The 22,198-nt window shown below is 52.4% G+C and overlaps 1 protein-coding gene and 1 pseudogene across 1 annotated transcript in view; one reads left to right on the top strand and one right to left on the bottom strand.

Moving 5' to 3' along the window:
* Nucleotides 1-358: 358 nt before the first annotated feature.
* Nucleotides 359-22,198, bottom strand: part of LOC104571124 (N-terminal EF-hand calcium-binding protein 3) — a 34,441-nt gene continuing 12,601 nt past the window's right edge. The window contains exons 4-13 of the mRNA XM_088529186.1: nt 21,659-21,684; nt 21,150-21,247; nt 5,138-5,274; nt 4,914-5,035; nt 4,066-4,145; nt 3,616-3,669; nt 3,008-3,120; nt 1,468-1,545; nt 997-1,088; nt 359-400 (exon numbers count right to left, since the gene is read on the bottom strand). Of these exons, the coding sequence (XP_088385312.1) occupies nt 372-400; nt 997-1,088; nt 1,468-1,545; nt 3,008-3,120; nt 3,616-3,669; nt 4,066-4,145; nt 4,914-5,035; nt 5,138-5,274; nt 21,150-21,247; nt 21,659-21,684 (829 nt within the window). The 3' untranslated portion in view covers nt 359-371. The remainder of the gene's footprint in view (nt 401-996; nt 1,089-1,467; nt 1,546-3,007; nt 3,121-3,615; nt 3,670-4,065; nt 4,146-4,913; nt 5,036-5,137; nt 5,275-21,149; nt 21,248-21,658; nt 21,685-22,198) is intronic.
* On the top strand, nt 11,405-12,673 carry LOC148593874 (actin-like protein 10 pseudogene; annotated as a pseudogene).

The following is a 22,198-nucleotide window of genomic DNA, read 5'->3' as shown; positions in this document are numbered from 1 at the left end:
TGCAAGGGGATTTCTGGCCTCCTCACATGTTACTCCCCGTGCCCGGGTACAGAGCTGCTCTGGCACGGTCCTGCCACCAACAGCACCGAAGGGCCTCAAAGTCACGGAGCACTTTATTGGGGCCACACACCTCAGGTACAGAGCCGGGGGGCAGTGTGGGGCAGGGAGGGGTGGAGGATGGCCCCTCACCCCATCTGCCTGGAGGGCATTTTTCATGGCGGTGAGGGGACAACTAAATCCCCCGGGAAATGAGGGGGACAGGGACAGGGCGAGCAGGTAGTGGGGAGCATGGAGGCAGGCGCCACACTGCAAGAGGTGGCCGTGATGAAGGTGCCAGCTCCTTGCGTGTGCCGGCCACTTCCCGAAGCCCCCTAATTGTTGTTCATGATCCACCAGGAGGCTGCAGAGAGAAGCAGGGAGAGGGTCAGGGAAGGCACGGCAACGGCACCGTCACTGTCATGGCAAGGGGGGGCAGACGGCCAAGGGGCTCTGTCCTCGCTCAGGGAGAGCTGGCAGTTCCAGCCACGCACTCTCCGCAGGCCCTGTGTGCCAGGAACGCAGCTCCGCAGCACAGCCCAGCTCCCCGCAGCGCCACCACCGGAGACACCCGTCCCACAGGAGCCGCAAGCGGCTCTGGATGCGGATCCCAGATCCCTCCAAAGAGCCCAGGGAACACAGGCAGCAGGGCCCGGCAGGTCAAGGAGAAGGCCACAGGCATGGGATGACTTCCAAATTAATCAACATTTTAGCTTATTTTGGGCAAGATCCAAGGGAGTGAGAGTAGCATAGGGTTTGGCTGGGTCTTACCACTCTCTCCCAGGTTCTCATTGATAAAGTTCTGCTGGCTTCCCAGGGCCAGGCCCATCCCCTGAGCCTGGTCTCTGCACCTTCGAGCCTTACAGTGAAGCCTGGACTTGGCCATTCCACATGGGCCATCAGGGCCACCAGCTGAGATACCCCCATCCCTGCCACATCGGCCCGCGCATCCCCACTCACCTGGGAAGAGCATGGTGGTGAGAAGCTCTGGAGCCTCCAGCAAGCTTATGATGGACCGTTGGAAGGTCCTGCTGTGGCTGGACTGCAAGTGGCTGCAAAGCATTGGGCAGAGTGAGAATGGTGCTGGGAGCTTCCACTCCATCACAGGGGGGTTGCAGGAGAGGAGCCTCGCGCAGGGGTCCCTGCCCATGCATGGGGAGCAGGGTTGCACCCGCACTGCCTGACGCAGTGCATCTGCCACTGCTCCATTGCCCCAACCCCTCTCCTGGGCCTTCAGCTGCCTCTGCCGCCAGGGTCAACAGGGGCACTGAGACAAGGAGGGCTCATGCTCTCTGAGACGGGAGCACTGGACAGATCAGTTGGACAGGCTCTAAGGAGGTGGCCACAAAGCATTTTAGCCCCCTCTGACCCAGGCTATCTGAGATCATCTAGACCCAAGTCCCCAGCAAACATACAAGGAAAGTCTCCAACCTTCTCCACGAAGACACATCTTGCCAGAACTCATAGAGGATGAAGCAGGCTTCGTCGGTCAGCTTGCAGGTGGACACACTGTGGGGACAGGAGAAGCCCTGAGACAGGGCCTGGTGAGCTGGGGTGAAAGGGGTGCCCAGCACAGCCATGCCAGGCTCTGCGCCCTCGGGAATGATGGGCACTGTGCTACCTGTAGGCCTCCTCAGCAGGAGGATTTCAAAGAGAAGCAGTGCCAGCAATGACTGCTAAGAATAGCACACTGCTCCAGATGACCATGAAGATGCCCCTAACGGCCCCTGAAGTAGATGCCAATTCCCAAATCACACTTCCCATCTTCCATTCTGCTGGAGCACCTGGAATAGGGCTGAGGTTTCTCCAGCCCACAGCATGGCAGAGGGACAAGCAGTGTGAGGGCAAGCAAGCAGGAGCATGAAGCTGCAGGGCTGGTTATTCCAGCTGGGGAAGAGCTTCCCCTAGCTGCTGCTCAGAGTGTTGTGCTGCCTGGAGGAGCCAAGTCCAGAATGAAAAAGCAAGTTGTGCCCAAGCCAGCAGCAATACAGCTGTGGCCCCACACATGAGGGCCACAAGGGGCTTTGCAATTCCTGCCACGAACCAGGACAGCAGAGCCTCCGTGGGCTTTGCTCCGACTCACGTGGAAAGCCTGCTCATGCAAAACCACTGGCTGTCAAAATGGCTAGTTCTTCTGAGAGAAACTCCCTATAGTTCTGAAGGAAAAAAAAACACATTGTGTATTAAGACAAGCATTTTCTCCTTGAAACCCTCTGTGGGAGAAGGAAGGAGCTTCTCAAGGAGCAGCTGTGCAATTGCCAGGACACCCGGCTGTGGCGTGACACCAAAAGTCAAACCTGGGTCTCCGTCCTCAGTAGTTTGCTGTGAACTCTGGACTGGTGCTGGGTCCAGAGCCCTGGCCTTACATCACAGGTTAGTTTTTGGTGGACTTGGACACTTCCCAGCAGCACTGCACACATTTTAGTGAAAGGGAAACTGTGACATGAGCTCGTCCCCTTCCTCTCCAAGCCTTCAAAGCCAGAGCAACGAGCACACTCGCTTGCACGCACATGCCACATCCGTTCGTTTGTGGCGCTGTGGTTGGCACGGAAACTGTTCTCCTCCTTGCCAGGCACTAACAAGTGGTTCTTCTTGCTGGGGAACTGCAGCAGGAGGCAGGAGGGTCCCACTCAGCTGACATTGCCGCAGATCCAGCCTCAGTGGGCCAAGTCCAAGCTTGTGCCAGTGGCCCACAGGTGACCCAAGGGGCCACCCTGCCCACTCACCCCGGTTCATGCAGGAGAGAACCATGCTCAGAAGCCTTCCCCTCAGACCTGTCCCTCACTGTAAGCCCAGGACCCCATATGTCATGCAGGCATCTGTGCTGAGAGCTATGACTGTACCCCAAAGCAGGAACGCTGCCTGCTCAGCAAAGCTTTATCACGCATGTGGGGTGCAGCATCACAATCTGCAGGGAAAAGGGTCCCCTGTTTGGCTATGTCACCAACAGCCCTGCTACCCAAGTACTTACTGCAGGCAGCTGCTCTGCCCAGCGGTGACCTCCGTGTAGGACCTGAATGCCTGGTGAAACTCCTTGACGCCGCTCTTCGCTACTGAGATCTGCCTCTTGGCCACAAGGATGTGCTGCAAGGGAACAGCGGCACAGGTGGTCAGGCACAGCCAGCTGCAAACACACCAGGGCTGCCCTGGCTCTCCTGCCCCCCGTTCTGTGTCAAGCAAGTGTTCCTGTGGCTGCAGGAACACTCCCCAGCTGAAAGGGTCACGTGGGCCTTGGGACTTTTCCTCTGGGATTTTGCATGGCCTAAGGAGGCTTGGAGCCAGTCTGGGACACGTGGGCACTCACATGCAGAAGCTCATCCCTAGCTGCTCATGGCCATGGGTACTGCCTGGGCTCTGCACAGACCTCAGGGTTTCTCTTTAGAAGGAACCACAGTCCTCTCAGCTCACAGCTCAGCCCAATCCCAGCCAGTGCCAGGGCGGTGAATCCATTCCCAGACCAACACCAGAACCTATGCCAGGTGGCTCTGGCCTCAGGGCACTCAGGCCATGTGTGTGTGTGAGGGGATCTGTGAGCACTGCTGTGTGGCCTGCAATGGCAGGCTCAGGAGCAGGACTTACATCATCTCTGTCCTTGCTCAGTGCTTCTTCCTTCAGAGGCTCCAGGCGTGGGCTCTGCATTTCACATCAGCAGAAAAATCATTGTCACCACAAGAATTTTATCACAACACAAAACACAGTGATGATCAGGCTTGGCATAGCTTGGTGCACTGCTCCAGAGAGGTTGGCTCTGGTAGCCAGGGCAGGATGTGACCCATATCTGTGGAGCCAGATTGCCTTGTTGGATCAGCACAGGCCACTGAAGGAGAAACCAGCGAGAAGTTCTCAGAGCTGAGGGAGAAACAGCAGGTTCCCGGCAGGAACAGCAAGGGAGGAAGCACATTGCAATTCAGCACTGCTGGACCGCGGCAGCTCCAGAGAGGAGGAAGCCAGGACTAAAACACCAGGGTGCAGGCCTGATCAGAGCAAGGTGAGGAGCAGCCCCCGAGCCCACCTCCCTCCGTCACACACCTTGCACTCCAGTTTCTCAATAAGCTGTTGGAGCCGGTTAATCTGTGCCATCCACTGGTTGTTGTCTTCAATGCAAATGCCTGCACAGGAAGGACAGAGAGATGTCACCCCCAGGCAGTGGCATTCCAGCCTCACCGATGCTGCCCAGTTTGGTGCTCCATACTATTGCCAGCAGCAAGAGCAAAACCTGGCAGAAGCTCCATGTGGTTTTGCATGTAAGGGATCTGGGCACTCAGTGCTTCCATATAGGATACTCAGAGTGGGCAGAGGCGCTTGTGGCAGAATTATGAGGACATGTATGTCCAGGTAGATGTACAAAGGAGCCAGGAATGATAACCAGGTGATAAGGAGATAGTCTCCCTATGGGATCCCGAGCCAGGCACTATTATCCCAGGACAGCAGGGATACTCGGCACCTCTAGCACCTCTAGTCGGCAGATCCCTGGAGCTCTGCAGTCTTCTGGGGGACCCAAAAAAAGGTGACTAGGCCATACATGTCTGGCCATGTTGTGCACCCTATAGCTGGGGAGGAAATCCCGCTATCCTTCTATTTCCAGGGGTGCTGATTAATTAATTTGACTGAAAATGCCTGAGAAAATGGCAAAAGCTTCTAAACTGCTGATTTAAATGAAAAATCTGATTGTTTCATCTTACAACTTTTCCCCACTGCCCAAGAGATACAAAATCCTAGAGAAGTTCCACCCAACTCCTGTGTGGGACCATCCACATTCTGTCCTGGACAAGATCCCACTGTGCTGTGTCCCAGAGTGGGTACAGAAACACAGACCCCAGGCACAGACCTAAGGATGGCAGAGCTATGGGGATGGCTCCTTGCCTGCCTGCAGGTACCTGTTGTCAGCACGCCGGAATAGGGGTCCACTGGGGACAGACAGATGTTTTTCTGTCCTCTGCGCCCACATCGTCTTCCTGACCGCAGGCCAGTCAAGATGTCCGATCTATTTACGTCCTTCCTGAAAGAATAAAACTCAAAGAGGAGTTGGAGGAAGCTGTTGTATGGCAGACAATGCACTGCCTGGCACGTCCCGCTGTGTGTCCCACCGTGCATCTGTTACCTCTCTCGTCCTGCCTGCTCCTCCATGATGTCCACGGCACACTCAAGCGAGGTCTGCAATGACTGCAGCTGGGACACGGTTTCTCGCAGCAGGAAGCGGGTCAGGAACTGCTCCATCTTGGAGGAGGTCTCATACCGCTGCAAGGAAGGGGAACAGCACTGTCGGATGTCCCCAAGGCACAGAGCACAGCTCTGTGCAAGGGAGACAGGGATTCCCAGCACAGGGTGGGCATTCCATCATTGAAACTCCAATCTCTGCTGCATGAGTGGTATGGAAACCAGACCACAAGCTATATCTGCTGGTTCTGCCCTCCTGGCAGCCACTTGCCTCCAAGGAGGACAGTGTGCCCACACAGGTAACAAGCAACAAGTCTGCTGGCTAAGCGCCATGTGCTCCATGGGGAGGCGTATGAGCAGCCAGCTTGATGCTTTCAACATTGCAAAATGCCGTCCTGGAATTTAACAGCACCATTATGCTGCTTCCTATGACCAGACCAGCTGACCTATATCTGACTATAGCTGCCAGTGTTTATATACTGCCAGGTATCATCTCCTACCTCAAAGACTCCCAGGCCTGCATGTATTGAAGGACTTGGGTGCCTGACACACATGGAGCTCCCAAGCTGCAGAATGTGTGGAGCCTTCCCATGCTGTTTCTCCCGCCACATCTGCAGGCACCTTTCCCAGTCAGAACAGAGCTCCACAAAGGCACTGCCTGATGCCCCAGGACCTGGTGGGACTGGAAGGTACATTGCGCTCTCCCAGCCACTAGGTCCTGGTCAGATGTGGGGAGGTACAAGCACAGTGTCCATGACAGGGCTGACCAGCAAACCCAGTCTTGGCACAGTCTGGCCCCCGGGAGGTATCACAGCACTTGCAGATGCAGACAGTGATTAATTAGCGACACGACCACGCTTGCCAAAACTGGCTGCAACAGCTTCCCTTTTGCGCCACTTATCCCTATAAACATGCGTCTGCTCTTCCTCTTCCGGAGTCCTCCACACTCATGTCTCCTCCTGGCTTTCCTCCTGGCTCTGTGGCACTGTCCTCCAGGGACACACTGAAATAAAGTGATTGCCAGTGGCAGCGGCGCGGCTAAGCAGGGTCTGATCTGGTGTCAGCCAGCAACTGAGCAATGGGAGAAGGGCTGAGGCCTCTCAAGCCATGGGGCAGTAACCTGGTTATGAGGAAACGCTGCGAGGGGTGGATGTCAGCCTGAGCCCTATCAGGACACAGTTCATTTTTAGGTGAACTGTCGAGGAACACTAACACTGTGCCTCTGATTGATACACTAACTGTCCTCTGCACCCACGCTGCCTTCCTGACCGGCCCGTCAAGGTCAGGCAGGCCAGGCTACGAGACAGTGCAACAGTTACGTGGGCTGTTCTTAAGGCAAATTGAGGAGAACATCTGGCGTTAGCTGCACTGAGAGTTATCCTAGCATGTCCTTGTCTGATTTTTCTGATCACAGATCCATGGTAAGATCCAAAATCAAGGAGCTGTGCCAGGAGCTGTTTTAAACCTATCATCTGCTGCCTTCCCTTCTCTCCAATATGATTTGACAATTTCTGAAATACCTTGGAAAAGTATAGCCTGAAGAGATACCACCTCCCTTTGCACAAGCACAGGCTCTGGGGAAACACACTGGGGCACCCACTCACATGCCAGAATCCATCTGTCTGGGTCAGATACTTGGCACCCTCCTGCCTTCAATGCTCTGCTACATAAACCAGGGCTGTTGTATGGTATATTGTGCTGTAATTTGGAAAAGAGTTGAGTTTGGAAAGTTTATTCCCCACCACTTGCTGTTTTCTTACGATACAAAACAAATCAACCCCCCCAAAAAATTATGGCCTCACATGGGTGCAGAGAGTTGTCTTTTTACTGGTATGGACCCTAACAAGCTTCCTTTTCTAAACAGCACTAAGACATAGTTGTATTTGGACAGTATCCCTTTCGAGCCTGGCCGAGTGCTACAGGAAAGGACATCAAGGATTCCTTAGTGTGTTGCTCTCTCCTAAGCCCAATCCAGAACAGGGTCCCAGGTTGGCACGGGGAAGACCTGGGCACATAAAACCCAAGTCTTCCCAACAGAGTTACTAAGGATCCCAGGACTAATTTGCAAGAGCTGGATGCTTATTCATATTATGCCAGTTCACTGCCCATGGTTCTGCTCTCTTCACGTGCAACTCTTAATCTGAGCCTTGCCTTTAGTTTCCACCTCTCACCCTCACCCACCCCTGCACGGTTTGATGCCCCCACACACGGCACAGATGCATTTTCAACACAGGTGATGGCAGTGTGGCAGGGAGAAGAGCACATCTTGGCCCAGAGGCCCTTCCGTGCTCCCACACACTGTGGGAGCACTGTGGTTGCCAGAAATTATTCTGTGGGTTTTTATTAATTTTCCTCTGGTGCAGTAGGTTGCCTGGCAAGAATGTCCTGCCAAGTTCCACGTCGTCCTTCCCCTCATTGCCAGCTCCTCTCTGTGGCAAGCACAGGAGAAGGCAGCCCCAGGACCCCCTTGGCCATTGTAAGGTCACGTCCCTGTTCCATGAGCATCACAAATGCTCCTCAGTGTTCACTGTCAGACCTGGCTTTACCAGCTGCAGCAGAAGGACAAGCAGCAGATCAACTCCTGCAAAGACCTTGGCCAAGCTACAGTATGGGAAACAGCAGTTCCAGAAATGAAGTCAAACAAAAGAAACAAGAAAATCACCTAGATCAAGGCAATGGAAAGGAGAAAGGAAGACCCATGGTAACTCCCTTCCCTGTACACCCTGACAGCTTGCTTGGTCCTCTCACATGCACCTGATGAGGGCTCCAGGAATCCTCACTGGGGTTGCATTAGCCCAGAAAAAAACAAAACAAGAGGGGCAAATATACTAATAGCTTTCCAAGGTGCTAACTTGTTCTCGCAAGCAAAGGCCTAAAGTGATCTTGGTGGACAGAGGGCCTAAGCTTAAACTGCAGCAGTGAAGGACTTGAGAGATGATGGGAAACGCCCTCCAATGTAGGGAGAGGGAAGCACCAGGCTTGATGGCCTGAAGCGCCATGGGCTGTGTTGGAGTATCTGGGAAACAGGTCACACAACCTTTCAAGAATGATCCAGTCAGAGTTACTTTGTCTCTGAGAAGGGTATCATCTGCACTGTAGGTCTCTTCCAAGTGTATTCCTACCATTCTATGTTCATCCATAACCTCACTCGGATTTCACTGTCAAACCTCATACACAGGTACATGCCATCCTTACATTAGTGTGTGGCAGCTTTCCGTCTGGTGGCTCTTGGTGGCTTTCCCCATGGAAGGTTGATGGCTGCTGGATGTGTATGTGCATGGGACACTTGAGGATCCTCTTCTAGCCATCAGCTCTCTGTATGGGAATGTTGTTCCATTGTGGGCATTTGGCAATAGGGAAAAAAAGGAGTCTTGGAGCTCTAGTATTGTTCTCTATGCCATATAATGCAAGCAATCAAATTAAAAAATGGTGTATTTTTGATCAATAATCCTAGTACAATTACACCAAGAGCATTCCACCCTGAGGCTGTTTCTTGTTCACTCCCATGTGACCAGAATGAAAAGGGTCACACAAAACTTTTAGAAGGATCTCAAGAGACCACAATCTACCCAGAAGAGCAGGAGATGCTTCTGGCGACACTCCAGAGCAGAGCATCCTGTAGGGAGTGCAGATCCCACCAGTAACTTGTCTTGCAGAGCAGACAGGCTGGGCTGGGACCAGGAGAGGGACTTTCCACACAGCCTGAGCAAGTTGGAGCTGTGAGATTTGACTGTCCTTATTTTGATTCCCAGATGAAAAAGACATTGCAGTCTCAATTCAGGAACCACTCTCTCAGGACCAATAACCTTGCTTGGATTGCCGTACCTCCCAGATGCAAAGTGAAGATCCTGCGCAGGCCAGGGCTGTGCTACCTTGAAGGCAAAATATCCCCATCCACATCCTCACGCCCTTCAGCAGAGCGTGGAGCTGGTGATTCTGAAACCCAGATGAGGATTGATGGCCATATGCTGCCTTGGAGGTCTTCTGGTCTGTATTCAGGTCTTCTGGTGAGGCCAGAAAACATGGAAGAACGGGATTCCTGGGTTCTAAATAAGCGTGAAGCTCTGGTACACTGTTCATGCTGTGGCTGTCTCTGGGTAGCTAAGCTGTGAGGCACCTTTGTGCCCACAGAAGCTACATGGCTTCCTCAGAGAATAAAGCAATAAAAGCACATCATAGAGTTGTTTGTGTCTGATGGAGTGAGGACAGAAAGACAGAAGTAACCCTTGCTGTAGTGTGTGCAGATCTCTGATGCACATCTGTCCCCCAGGAAACATTTAGGGTAGACACGCAGGGGAGGGAATTGTGGCAGTTGTGGCCCTGAACCATGAATCCTGCTGATATGGCCAGGGACAACTCTCAGCTCTTGCATGGAGATTTGGACAGGGGCCCAAAGGGCTGGATAGGTGGCTGTGGGAGTTCTGGCATTGTGAACACAAGGTTAGGAAGCACGGGAGACTGTCACAACACACCACAGGAAAACTGAGGCTGGGATTTAGCTGGGAATGTGGTTCAACATCCAAGGCATGGGAAGCCCTCAGCTTGGCCAAGGCTAATGTGACAGCTGTCCTAAGTCTCGTAACAGCCTCCATCTTTCTCACCACATAGTGTTTGCTTTCAGAGAATAGAGGAACTAGAAGGAACTGCAGGCCAGGACTGTGTCTGAGCAGGAGTATTTCCCAGGCAGTTAACTCTCCCCTGGCCAAATCCCACAGGTCTTCTTACTCCAGGCTGGACTCCTACTGCAGTGGTGCCTAATACACAGGTCCAAGTAGTGTCTGGGTAAATGAAGCAGACTTAGTCTCTCTTCTTTGCCGCTCCCAGCAGAGTTTATTTTAGATATAATTCCATTAATGGCATCCTTGGAGAAGAAAAAAAAATTCTTCCTTTTGCTGCAAATGCACCTTCATGTGTGAGGTCACAGCAGGGAGTGTGCACCAGAACCAGCCTCAGAACCTCTACCCTGACCCGATAGGCCCCACCCAGGCCCGGGACCCAGTTCCACAGGCATCCAGGAGGCACAGAGCAGAAGATGGACATCCACGGACTCCCAGGGCTGCTCCTGCTCAGGAAGGGTGTCAGGTTGGGCAGAGCGTCCCTTGCGGCTTTCAATGGTCCACACGCTGCTCCATTGCTCCCAGGGCTTTTAGGACAAGGCACATAAAGCAAAGGAGTTGCAGCAGGCTAACTCCTAAGGAGCCTAAGGAGTCCCACATCAGGGCTCCCTTCTTAATTTCCGATGTGCTCTAACTCACGGCTCTTTATGCTGACTTGCTCTTATGCAAGGGCTTAAACGGCCACTCCACATCCCAGCCCTTCATCACCCACACACCAAGAGGGACAGCTGCCAGGAAATGGCTGATGGCTGTGTTTAGCTGTGAATCCCAGATGATTCTCCTTGTGACATTTGGAGTCGAAATCTAATTTTAAGAAAGCAAACTATGTCAGGAAAGCAGAAACAGGGTCCTTAATTTTGAGTAGGCCTCCCATAAAGCCACAGTTGGTACATCTCAGAGCATGCCATCTGTTTTTTCCTTTATGCCTGGCCTCTGTAGCTCTCTTTTGTTGAAGGAGAGTCCTGGGTGTGTTTTGGGGAAGTTGGTGAGTTGGAAGGCCTTGCGCATGCCTGAACTGCAGCTTTCCAAAGGTTGACTTTGTCACCTTGATGTTGCAAGGACACGGCTCTTGGCAGAAGATGCCATGGGTGCAATGAACAGGCACAGTCCTGGAGCTCAGCTCCATGCCATTTACTGTGGTTTCTGCTCGCAGCACCAATCTCTTGACCTTCATATGACCACTCTCTTTTCAAGTCCACTTTTCATTTGCTTACTTAAAACCATCTGGAGTTTTGTCCTTCCTCTGTTAGGCATCCTGAGGGCCTTAGGCAAGACCTCTGCAGAGTTGCCCTCAACACATTTAGCAGCAGTCCTACCTGACCCCAGCCCCTCTGTGGCAAATCTCAAACCCCAAGGAAAGCAGATGAGGTGCCTGAGAGAGGATGTTCAGTGAGGCAGGGAACAAGTGGATGAAGAAAGGTGACAAGTGGCAAGGTTGAGGAACACAGCCCAAGAGCTGCCTGTAGGTCAGCACAGGCCCCCTCTGCCAGAGCTGTGACTCTTCTCTTGTTCCCCTGCAGAGTGAGACTTTCCCTCTATCTCAGCCCTGATGGTGCCCCTGAGGCCAGAGTTCTTTTGGAGTGACAGGAGTCATCATGGAAAAGACTGCAGTCATTATAGATAATGGCAGCAGCTTCAGCTGGGCAGGCTCTGCAGGCCCGTGAAAACCCGTGTTCGTGCTAAGGACCATGTCTCTGCACCTCAGCTGCCCAGGGGCAATATGGGACACCCCATGTCATCTCACTCCAGCTGAAAGGGGGATTAGCTTTGCCACAGAACCCACGATATATTCACTCAAGCACAGAATCATTGTAGACTGGGGACATTATGGAAAACCTGTGGAGCCACCTCTTCTTCTGTGACTTGAAAGCCCTTACAGAGGAACACCCAGTGCTCATGAACTGACTCTCCCTCTTGCCTCATCACTAATCAGAAAAAGGTGGCAGAAGTTCTTTTTGAGACCTTCAAAGTGCCCATCTTGTACATGACTAACAAGGGGTTCCTCTCCCTTTGTGCCTATGGCAGTCACTGGTCTGGCCATGGAAGCAAGGGTAGGAGTGTCTCATGTCACCTCTGTCTGCTTGGGCCAGACCTGGAGGGAGGCTACTCACCACCTTGATGGGGCTGGCAGCTCTCTCCCCAACTATCTGCGTAACCTGCTGATGAAGAGCTGCAACGATCCCCCAATTTTGAAAGCCTTGAAGCAGAAGACTGTGATCTCGCTGAAGAAGCAATATTGCTATGTCTCCATGGACTATGAAGGAGACCTCCAAGACCAAGCTCACCATCACTCAGCAGGATTCCAAACCCCTGATGGACACTGGATAACCCCAGATAAGGAAGCCACTCTTTCAACCAGAGCCACTCTTTCAACCAAAGCTTCTCAATCAAAGTTCCCCAGGGCTCCACCTTTTGGCCTTCAAAGCCTCCAGAAGATACCAGATTACTGCAGGAGGGACATGATGGGTAATGTTGTCCTATCAGGAGACTCCTCAATGTTTCCTGACTTTCCCGTGAGGATGTCCTTGGAGCCGAACGCTTTATTCCATGGCACAGGCTGCTGCATTAAACCCCTGGCTACCCCAGAGAGCAGCACGGCAGCCTGGGCTGGAGACTTGATGACGGAATCATTCAAGTCCTTCCAGCACTTGTGGATGGGAAAGGACAAGTACAAGGAGCATGGTGCAGAGTACATGCATATGAAGTTCCAGGAGCCAGTCACCAACCATGTATTCAGAATGTCCAACTGGCAGGACTGCACTTCTGCTGGAAAAAAAGCTCAAAGCTGCTATGGAAGGAAGGTCTCACATATCACCTTTGTCAATGCTGCCTGCTCAGGGCAAAGTCAAGGCTGTGGGTGGTGACTGAGGGCCAGCCACACATTACTGACGGAATACAAAGCAGTTTCTAATGTCCCAAAACAGCTATACTGCATCTAAGCTACACTCCAGGTTATTTCTGGGCCCACGCAACATTACGGCAATAAGCACGTCTCCAAACAGGCCTGCAACACAACTGCAACTTGCATTGTGCATTCAAGACACTCTGATCATATGGGTACAGCCAGTTAAAGACTGAGCCCTTATGCTCAAGGTCATGCACATCCTGAACACCACGCCAAAGACGGCCTTTCTGAGTTCATTGCCTGCAGTTATCTGCACAGGAGCAGGGTCTCCTCCTGCAGGCACAAGGTATCCCACAGAAAGGATAGCTGGATAGCTCTCCTACACAGGACTGGTGCTAAGAGGTCAAGTATGGAGTCTCCAGGAGAGCTGGCTGGCCTGCAGGAACATGCACTGGGAGAGTTCTTTCCTTGAAGAGATGATGAAACAGACTGAACATGTCATCGTTGCCCTCCCTGTGGTATTCTCAGGCACTCAACAGTGCTGCAGCACAGATCAGGAGCCAGACCAACATCACCCTTTGCAGGCACTGTGACTCCCTTGTGTCCAAAATAGATTCCCCTGACCCTATCAGCATTATTAAGGTAAAATACTTCCAATTCCTATTGTGTTTCTCTCCAAGACACAGAAGAAATTAGGATTTTGAATTCTAAGAGCTCTGCATGAAAACACTTGAATGTAACCCTTCTGATATTGGTGTTAAAAAATCCATCTTGGAGGATGGACAGGAGGAAGGAGCTTGAGCCCCATGTGGTTTCCTGGCTACTCAAGTGTGGCTCTATGCCAGAAGTCCAGCCCCATAACTGTGTCAATGTGGGGCTGCTGGAGCCCCACAGCTTGGAGGCTTGTGAATGAAATGACACAGGAGAATCTGCTACAGCAGCAGCAGTTAGGTTTTGGTAGCTGGCTCACTGCTGGTAACCTCCACTCTGTTTCCTTCACTGGAATGGGGTACTGATAACGTTCATGACCCCGGTGCAGCAGAACTAGGCCTGCAGTGCCATTTCAGCAACTGTATCTTGGCTTCTCTGAAGGCCACTACAACTTCACAACTGATCCTCAAATTCTGCTCTACCCCTGAACTGATATGGTTGGTTTCTTTTGCAGGAGATAAGTTGCAAAAGTCCTACTCAGAGATGCTTGTGCCTGGTAGAAAACTCCCAACCCTCTGCCCTTGCACCCATCTCGGGGATGTCTTACACCTCAGGCTGGGACTGGAAGGGCTGCCAGTCTTCCCAAAGGGCTCCTGGACATAGTGACGGCTTGGAGCCACATATCCCTGCCCCTCCACTGCTGCACAGCCTGTCACCTCCACTGGTGGCGGTGCCATCTCTGCAGCACAGTAGAGGAGCAATGCGTGGCCACCTCCTGCACATCTCATTCCGAGGGAATGCAGCTAGGATCTGGAGGACAGGCTAGACACCCACATGGCAGAGAGATGAAAAGTCTCTGATCTAATTACCCAGATGGACCCACTCACCCAAGCTCCATTCTGGAGCTGGGAATAGCTGTGTTTAAAGACATAACCCCAAAGAGCTGCAGTGTTAACGAATACCAGTTCCTGGCCTTGAAAGCCAAGAGGAAACCTCTTCTACAGAGAGCTACCTCAGGTGGAAAGGACAGACGCAGCTGATTGCTGTCTACTTCCCCCCTCTCAGTATAGGCAGAGAGCACTTCGTGTTGCTCTCAATGGATTTTCATCCATGTTCTAAAACAAACCTCATTTCAGCCAGAGGAAGAAGCTGCTGAGAAACAGCTGAATTGCTGCAGCAGTAGCGCGGTCACAGCTCAGTGCCTCTGTGCATCCCCCAGCCAACCATCCTAGCCTGCTCCCACCAGGCCCTCCTGGTTCTGCTCAAAGAGAGGAGGTTGCACAGCCATCACCAGCCAGAAACTTCCCAAGGAGCTGAGCTAACCCAGACCTGAGGCAGATAGATTCCATGGGATGTGAGGATCACAGGAAGGGACCCTAGTGTGGACCAGGCAGATACCAGGGGCAAAGGCTCACAAGCAACAGTGGACCCCTGGCTCTTCCCCATGCAGCTATCCAGGTAGCCTGGGGATTCACATTCACTGGGAAGAATTAACCAGACAATTCCTGACAAGGATTCTGTGCATTTTTGCCTGGACACCCCAGGGCAATGGCTTTGGAGATGAGCAGGAGTGAGAGCAGCAGATGGAGGAGACACAAGACTAAAGCCAATGGAGAACCTCCTCCTCCTCGGAGCTGCTCCCCTGTCCCGAGAGCTCCCCAGGTCTCAGCCTGCTTTTTCCCCTCGATGGCCAAGGCCCAATCCAAACCCAGAGGGGCAGGTCTGGCTTTAGGAAGCTCAGAGCCACTCCACTGCCCACTCACTCAACCTTCTCCCTACCAAAGGGTTTTGGCACTAAAATCCCCACCAGCACAACCCATTTTGCCTTTCAGATGGAAGTGGTCCAGAATTCAAATGTCTTCACCCCTCTCTCTGTGCTGAGAGTGCTTCCCACAGCAAGCTGCCTTTGCAACCATACAGACCTGCTTAATGAGATGTTACTCCAGGCCTTGCCACTGCCTAGAAAGCCTTCTACTGGGCTGGCTGCAGCCCCCACTGCCTCGCCTATTGATATTTCCCCTTGCACAGGGCTGTGTGCTCCTTCCTGACCAAGTCAGGGGACTTGGGTCAAGGACGAGCGCTGGGAGCAGCTGCAGCCTCCAGCCAGCCTCGCAGCGCTTGCCAGCCTTTCTGATTCCAAAGGCTGCCCTAATTGCTGAGCTCTGAGCTCCAAAAAATGTTCGGGTGACCTTGAGGAGGCCACACCGTGGCCACTTCAGGCCCAATTCATGACATGCTGAGGCTATCTCCTGCTAAAACAGGATGCAAGCTGAAGCTCAAACCTCACAGATTTTCTAAGAGAAGACCTAATAATAATTCTTTTCTGCATCAGGCTTGTGCTGCACCAAAGGAATTTATCTGAATATGGGTTTCAGCAGAAGGTTAGGTTTTATCTCAGGAGGAGGCAAAGGGGCAGCTGCCCCCACAGACATCATTTCACCACTGCCAAGGGCACATGAGGTCTGTCTCTCAGGCCTGCCCCCCACAGCCTTCCCATCCCCACAGCTCAGGGTCCCTGTGGTCAGAGGGGACCAGCACTTTGTCCTGCCCTGCCCAGGATCCAACTCACTGTTTAGGCAGGCATGGGGGTCATCATCTGCCCGCATTTGGGGCTGCCTCTGTGTGGTGCATAGTGCTGTGACACCCTTGGGCTGCCATTATAGGGGCACCTTCAGCAATACACAACCCTGAGAGAGCGGCCAGGCTCCAAACTAGACCTTTTGGGAGGCTGAAACATGGTCCTCCTCACAGAGCAACAAACACATGCTCACACAGCTTTGAAGCTCGCCCAGCATCTCTCAGTACATCCCCTTGCTTCACTGCTCTTCAAGGGCAATGCACCAACCCATGCTGTGGGCTGGGGACCCAACCCAAACACAGAGTGCATATGACAAGCTAGCTCCTTCCCAACTCTCACCTAAGCAAACACAGCACATGCAGGAGAACATCACCAGAGGGAAATGTGGAAATGAGCATTTCTCAGGAAGGCCTCATGAAAGTCCCAGCAATCCAGCAGAAAGCACTAGAGCTCCCAACACCAGGGCCCGTCACATGCAGAACAGGGCTCCTCACAGGACACAGCAGGGCAAGGCTTTCTCACCACATCATCCTCAACTCCCACTTTGAAAATGTCTCTCTTCCCCTGACACCAAGTAACGGACAGCTTGTGCTTAGGGTCAAAGGAAACATTTTTCGGACATCAAACACTAGTCCACCCATTTGCACCAGTGGGAAAATGTGATGCCAGGGGAGGGAGTCCACTGAAAATGTAGAATCCACTGGAAAACAGTTAGATATTTCTTACAGGAAAATTCTTCCTGTTCCTGCAAACTAACTTATAAATACATTTCCAAGTTAAATGCTCCTATTGCCCCACTGGCAGGAATCATGTGGCCACCTATCCTACTGAAAATGTACTTCCACTGTGGCTCAGTCACCAGATGACTCCCTTGGCAGAGCTCACTTGGAGAGAAACAGCCAACCCTCTTGTCAGGTATTGCAGCGAGGCATCCAAACCTATCTGAAAATAGAATCTCAATTAAAATATGTTTTGCTGAACACACAGTATACAGCACTTTCTTGGAAGGGAGGAAATAACAAGAATGAGATAGAGATGGTTTGTTGCGGAGAGGTATTTCCAGCACCATTGACCAAGATCAAGGTCTCAAGCCTCTGCTCCAGGATCAGAGATTCCTGATGTGTGGCAATGGGCAGAAAGAGATGCCCACCTTGTCCCCAGCAGGACCACTCCTGCAGTGCCTCATACTGCTGATTGCACAAAGTTTGTTGCCACTACCAAGATATTTGCTGTCTATACCAAGGTCTGTTGCAAATACGTCTTCAAGAAGTTTTAATGGTTTCTTATGACAGTGGTTAGACTCCAGACATGGAATGGGATACATGGCCACATGCTTCCCGACAATGGAGAAATAGTTAGCTTGCAGGAACAGGAATATTTTAGCACACGGTTTCCCTATAAGAAATACCCAACTGTTTCCCCAAGATATTTCTATAGATCACTACCTGCTCTAGCAGTTGCAAATGCAAAGTTCTGTGATGGAATAAGGCATATTTAGTATACTGCAGCATAGGTACCAATGGTGATACTTCACAAATGCCAATGGAAGTGATGGAATTTGGAGCGGCGGGGGGAAGAGGAGATCTCCCCTCTTTAAAAGGCATCTTTCCATTACAGTGTTTCTACTAATGCAGAGAGGAAGGATGTGAACACAGGAATACCTAATGATTTGGGTTTGTTTTTTCCAACGTGCGGATTTGCAAGAGAAGTCATGAGCAAATTTACTGCCTACATGTCCAATACTCCCAACAAAACCCTACAGTTTCCAGGAAGGAGCACTGTGCAGGGCAGGATAATCCAGAGCCCAGGGCTGGGCCACATGTCTGCCACGGGCTGACGTTGTGAGGATGGGAGCAGCACTGTGAGTGCAGCACTGAGTGCAGCCCCGTTGAGGCCCCCAAGCACCATCTCCCACCAATCATCCTGACCAGACTAAACAGGTGGAAGAGCAAGCCCACAAAAATGCGTTACAACAGAGAAAGTCTGTTTCCCTTTTCCAGGAAAAACTTGTGACATCGGAAATCCCAGCTCCATTTGCTAGCTCCTGGGTTCCAGGGCTTGTCCAGGGCTTGTCCTTCCAACAGAAAGGAACAAAAATCCTGTCATTGCTCTCTGCTTTGTGTCCTGCCTCCTGCAAATGTCAGCCAAGAAAAGACATCATGGCCCACAGGAATTGCACAAAGAGGATTTGGCCGTGACCCAGCGCTTAAGCCTGGTGAGTCTCCTGTCTGTCACGCTGAGAGTCTGTCACCATCCCTGGAAGGGGATGCAGTGCCAAGCAAGAGCCCAGAGAGAGCAAGTGCTCGAGCTCACAGAGAGGGGCAGAAGGAGATAAGGAAAAGCGAGAAGTTCATTTAAGAAAATGAATGGGTCAAGGTGCAGACTGCATGGGCCCCCAGAGCCGTGTGTGTGGTAACGCTCACTGCAATGTTTAACCCAGAAACTATTAAATGAACAAATACATCATGCCAATACTGCAAAGCAGGCAGTAATTGCACTGTCCTTTGGAGGAAGACATGAACACATAATGAATTCATTATAAAAAATGAAGGGAAAGCAAGCATAGCTCTCTGAAGACGATTTGTTCTCTCTCTGATGTTGCGTTTAATAAACTTGTACAGAGAGATGCTGCTGAGCCTGGATCTGGCCAGAGGTAGCTTAGAGGGCACGTGAAATTCTGGCAGGCAGCAGCAAGACACAAATAACACTTCCACGACCACTCCACAGAGCTGTCAGCCAAGGCCTGCGCCTCCCTCCGTTTTCTTCTCTGCTGGATCAATAAGTAACCGAGTTTTTCCCCATCTGCCTTCTCTGTATTGCCTGACTCATCCTTGCCAAAACCTCCCCAGATCAGTCTGCCCTTAGCAGGTAGCTGATGTGGAGAGGTTCAGCCCAAGTATCCTGCTATCCTATCTGGGTGGTTTTGTGCCACTCTGCTGCAGCACTGGGGAGCAGGACAGCCCCAGGTGGTCACCCACCTCTGCAGAGCCAGAGACCCTCAGCTGGGGACAGCTCTGCCCTGAAGCACAACCACATGGAACATGGGTATCTCTGTCAAGCCACCAGGACCTATCCACATTCACCCCCAATCCATGAGAGTGTCACCTTTATACTGACCATGATGGCTTCCATCCCACACCCGAGGAGCATTGGCAGCACACAGAGCCAATGCCTGGAAGTCTCACTGAGGAGGTAGTTAATCCATGCCTAACATTGAATAACCACCACTGTGATCACACTATTAACTCTCTGCCTAATTGGAGAAAGGACTAGAGCATCCCAAAGGATGCCTGGGATCGCTCCTGCCTCCCAGCCAAGCAGAAAGAAGCCTCTCAGATACATCCGCAGCTCACTTCAGCCACAAGAGCCCTGTGGCCACACGTGCTGGTACAAAATCCTATTTCTTCCCCCGTTTCCATGAGCACAAGTCATGCAGCCATTTCACAGGATGCATCTAACAGGGAAATCTGAAGTGAAAGCGTGGGACAGCCCTTCCCACAGCTGTCACACAGCATCAATTCCAAACATACCGCCAAACCACCCTGCACGCCACCGATACCAGCAGGGATGCTGCTCCCCGAGAAAGGTTCCCATCCCATATTCTGTATTGAGCCTTCAAAGCCCCAGGATGCAGCCCAAACCTCTGCCCCCCAGTGCAGAGCAGGCAGCTTGTGGCAGGACGCTGCTCAGCCTAATTATCGCTCTCAGACCTGCCTTGCAACCGTACAGGCTGCAGGGAGGAGCAGAGCGTTCGCAGCAGGGATGGACTCAGCAAAAGGCTGGCAGCCTTGGCAGGAAACTCTTTTGACCATCCTTGATTTCCCAAAGCAGCCTCCTCTCTCTCTGGTGATTCCCGACCATAAGTGCGGGCCAGGCTGAGCCTGAGCTGCCTGGGGCAAGTCTGGCACCGACTCGACTCAGGGGTCCCTGCTTCACTTCACACCTGCCTGGGGACAAGACCTTCCTGTGGCTCGACGATGCTGATATCTGCAGTTGCCATCTGAACTGCTCCCTCCTCCAGCAGCTGCCACTTCCCCAACCACCGTTGCACTCAGTAAGTTGCCAGTGTTTGGCTTGCAGGGCTCCCAGGTTCCCGGGGGGGCACAGAGAGCCTAGCAGGCTCTTCAAGAGTGCTTCTGAGGAGAAAGAGCCTATAGAGACTTGGGGGAAACAAAGGGAGTATCTACCACAAAGAGGAAGAAAAAGCAGCAGCCACTTGCTCTGCAAGCTTTGCAAGCACCCTGCTTGCAAACATTACCCACCATGATGACTTGACAGACTCTTCCAGACGCGTGGCTTCACCATGGTTGGGTGGTGGGACCCATTTTTGCAAAGCCAGCCCCATTCCATTGGATTTGGACCATCTTGTGAGTTTGGGACCTCATCTTTGCAGAGGAGATGGATGTTCAATCTTGACTACAGTTACCTGTGCAAGTCCTCACCCGCCTCAGTCTCTGGTGATTGGTGCCACCAGGGTGGAAGGGCCAGAGAGCAAAGACCACCACAAGCACCAGCCTCACATCAGGTTGTGACTGTGCTGGCAGTACCTCCTCTACACTGTGTCGCTCCACGGGAGCATCCCAAAATCCCAAACACTGGTAACAGCTCCCTCTGCCTTGGGTGGGCCCCGCCGGGCAGCAGCCCCAAAACAGAGCAGGCAGCTCTGTTTTGAGAGCACGAGCACCTTGAAAGGGGTAGCCGAGTCACTATCATGAGTTCCCTGGCCAAGGGTCTCACAAATGGGGGAATTAGACATCTCCACAGTCCAGTGCTAGTGCAGAGCAGTGAGAGCTTAGGCTCCTACATGAGGAGCAGTCTCAGCTCCTAGGACCTTGCCCAACTGGTAGGATCCTGTCTCAGCCTGGGAACTACAGCCCATTCCCAAGGCCGCCCCCAAGGGAATGATTTTCTGCTGCACAGTAGGAGAAAGAGCAATGCTCCCAGAAATTTTTTCAGGGCAGACTGAGAGGAGCTAAAGGACAATCACTGCTGGAACCGTGCTGGAAAGGAGAGCCCACCAATGCGTCCTGAGCGCCAAAACCACTCCCTCCTCCAGCACTTGTTGCGTGTCGGGACCACTGAGGCACACACAGGTAACCTGACATGCTGGGGAGACACCACCTTTGCTGTCCACAGCCTTTTACGAACACAGATGGGCAACTCCACATGGTTTAGCACTAAGGAAGAAGCCAAGATCACTGCAACTTCTGTTCTAACCCACCTGCCCTGTCACCCCAACACTGTGCTGCAGTGACCCCAGTCTTACCAGCTTGGTTTTGTCCATGGCAGCCAGGACAGCAGAGTTGAGGGCTTCCAGGGCAGAAAGCACGTGTCTGTATTCTCCAAGATACGCCGAGAAATAATCTGAAATGGGAGGGAAGACCCCAGTTAGCTCCCCAAGCATCACCTTCCCCTTCCAGCCATGCAAAACCCCAACATCTGCCTGCCCTTGTCCTGGGCCACCTCATGTTTTGCCCACCTGGCCTGGCCATGGCCAGGAGGGTACCAGGCTTAGCCCTCAGCCCTGCATGGCCCAGGATGCAATGCTCACGTCCCTCTCTTGGGAGCACCAAAACTGAAAGCCCTTCCTACCTCCAGGGACAAAATGTCCTGGAGAAAAGCACAAACGCCCTGTGACACCCCAGCAGGAAGGCTGGGATCCAAGTGATTGCACCAATGGTGTCACACGGGCAGAAGCCAGCCCCAACCACGCCAGCAGTGCACACCCTGCCACAGAGTCTGCTGTCTGGAGGGCAGGAGCAGCAGTCCACTTACCGCACAGTTTCTCTGTGTCCACATTGCTGAAAAAAAAAAAAAAGGAAAAGGAAAAGGAAAAAAAACAGACTTTGGTTAGAAGGTCAGGGTGACTTAAGAGAAGGAACAGTGTCTTCAGGGCTCGTTTCAAGTCTCAATAAGTTTGTTATTGCTCTGCTGGCATATTTTTAAGAGGTCTATTAGACTAAACAGTGTCCCTCCAAAGCCACACTCTTCCCATGCCCCAGGAGCCCCTGGATGCTGCTCCTGCCAAGTGGCCCTCTCCTGCACCCCATTTGGTCCTAAACTTTTTATGGGTTGAGCAGGGTCCTGGAGTCCTGTGGGACCTGGCTGCCAGGTCCCAGCCATCTCCAGTAGCCAGTAGCCACAGTGCAGGGTAAACTCTGGGTATTTGGGGATGCACCGCTTGGGTCTGCGGTCCCTGCAAGCTTCAGTAGGACCTTCTTGGACAAGGAGGGTCCTGGCCATAAAGTGCAGAGGGAGGATGACACGGAGCCCCAAAATAGCTGCCAGCATTTGGGATGAGCATCAGACACAAAC

Source organism: Tinamus guttatus, unplaced genomic scaffold (assembly GCF_059628265.1).
Source record: "Tinamus guttatus ecotype Peru unplaced genomic scaffold, ASM5962826v1 Tinamus_guttatus_pri_ptg000326l, whole genome shotgun sequence".
Classification (NCBI taxonomy): domain Eukaryota; kingdom Metazoa; phylum Chordata; class Aves; order Tinamiformes; family Tinamidae; genus Tinamus; species Tinamus guttatus.
Note: the sequence above shows the minus strand (reverse complement) of the source record. Positions and strands in the feature narration are given on the sequence as shown.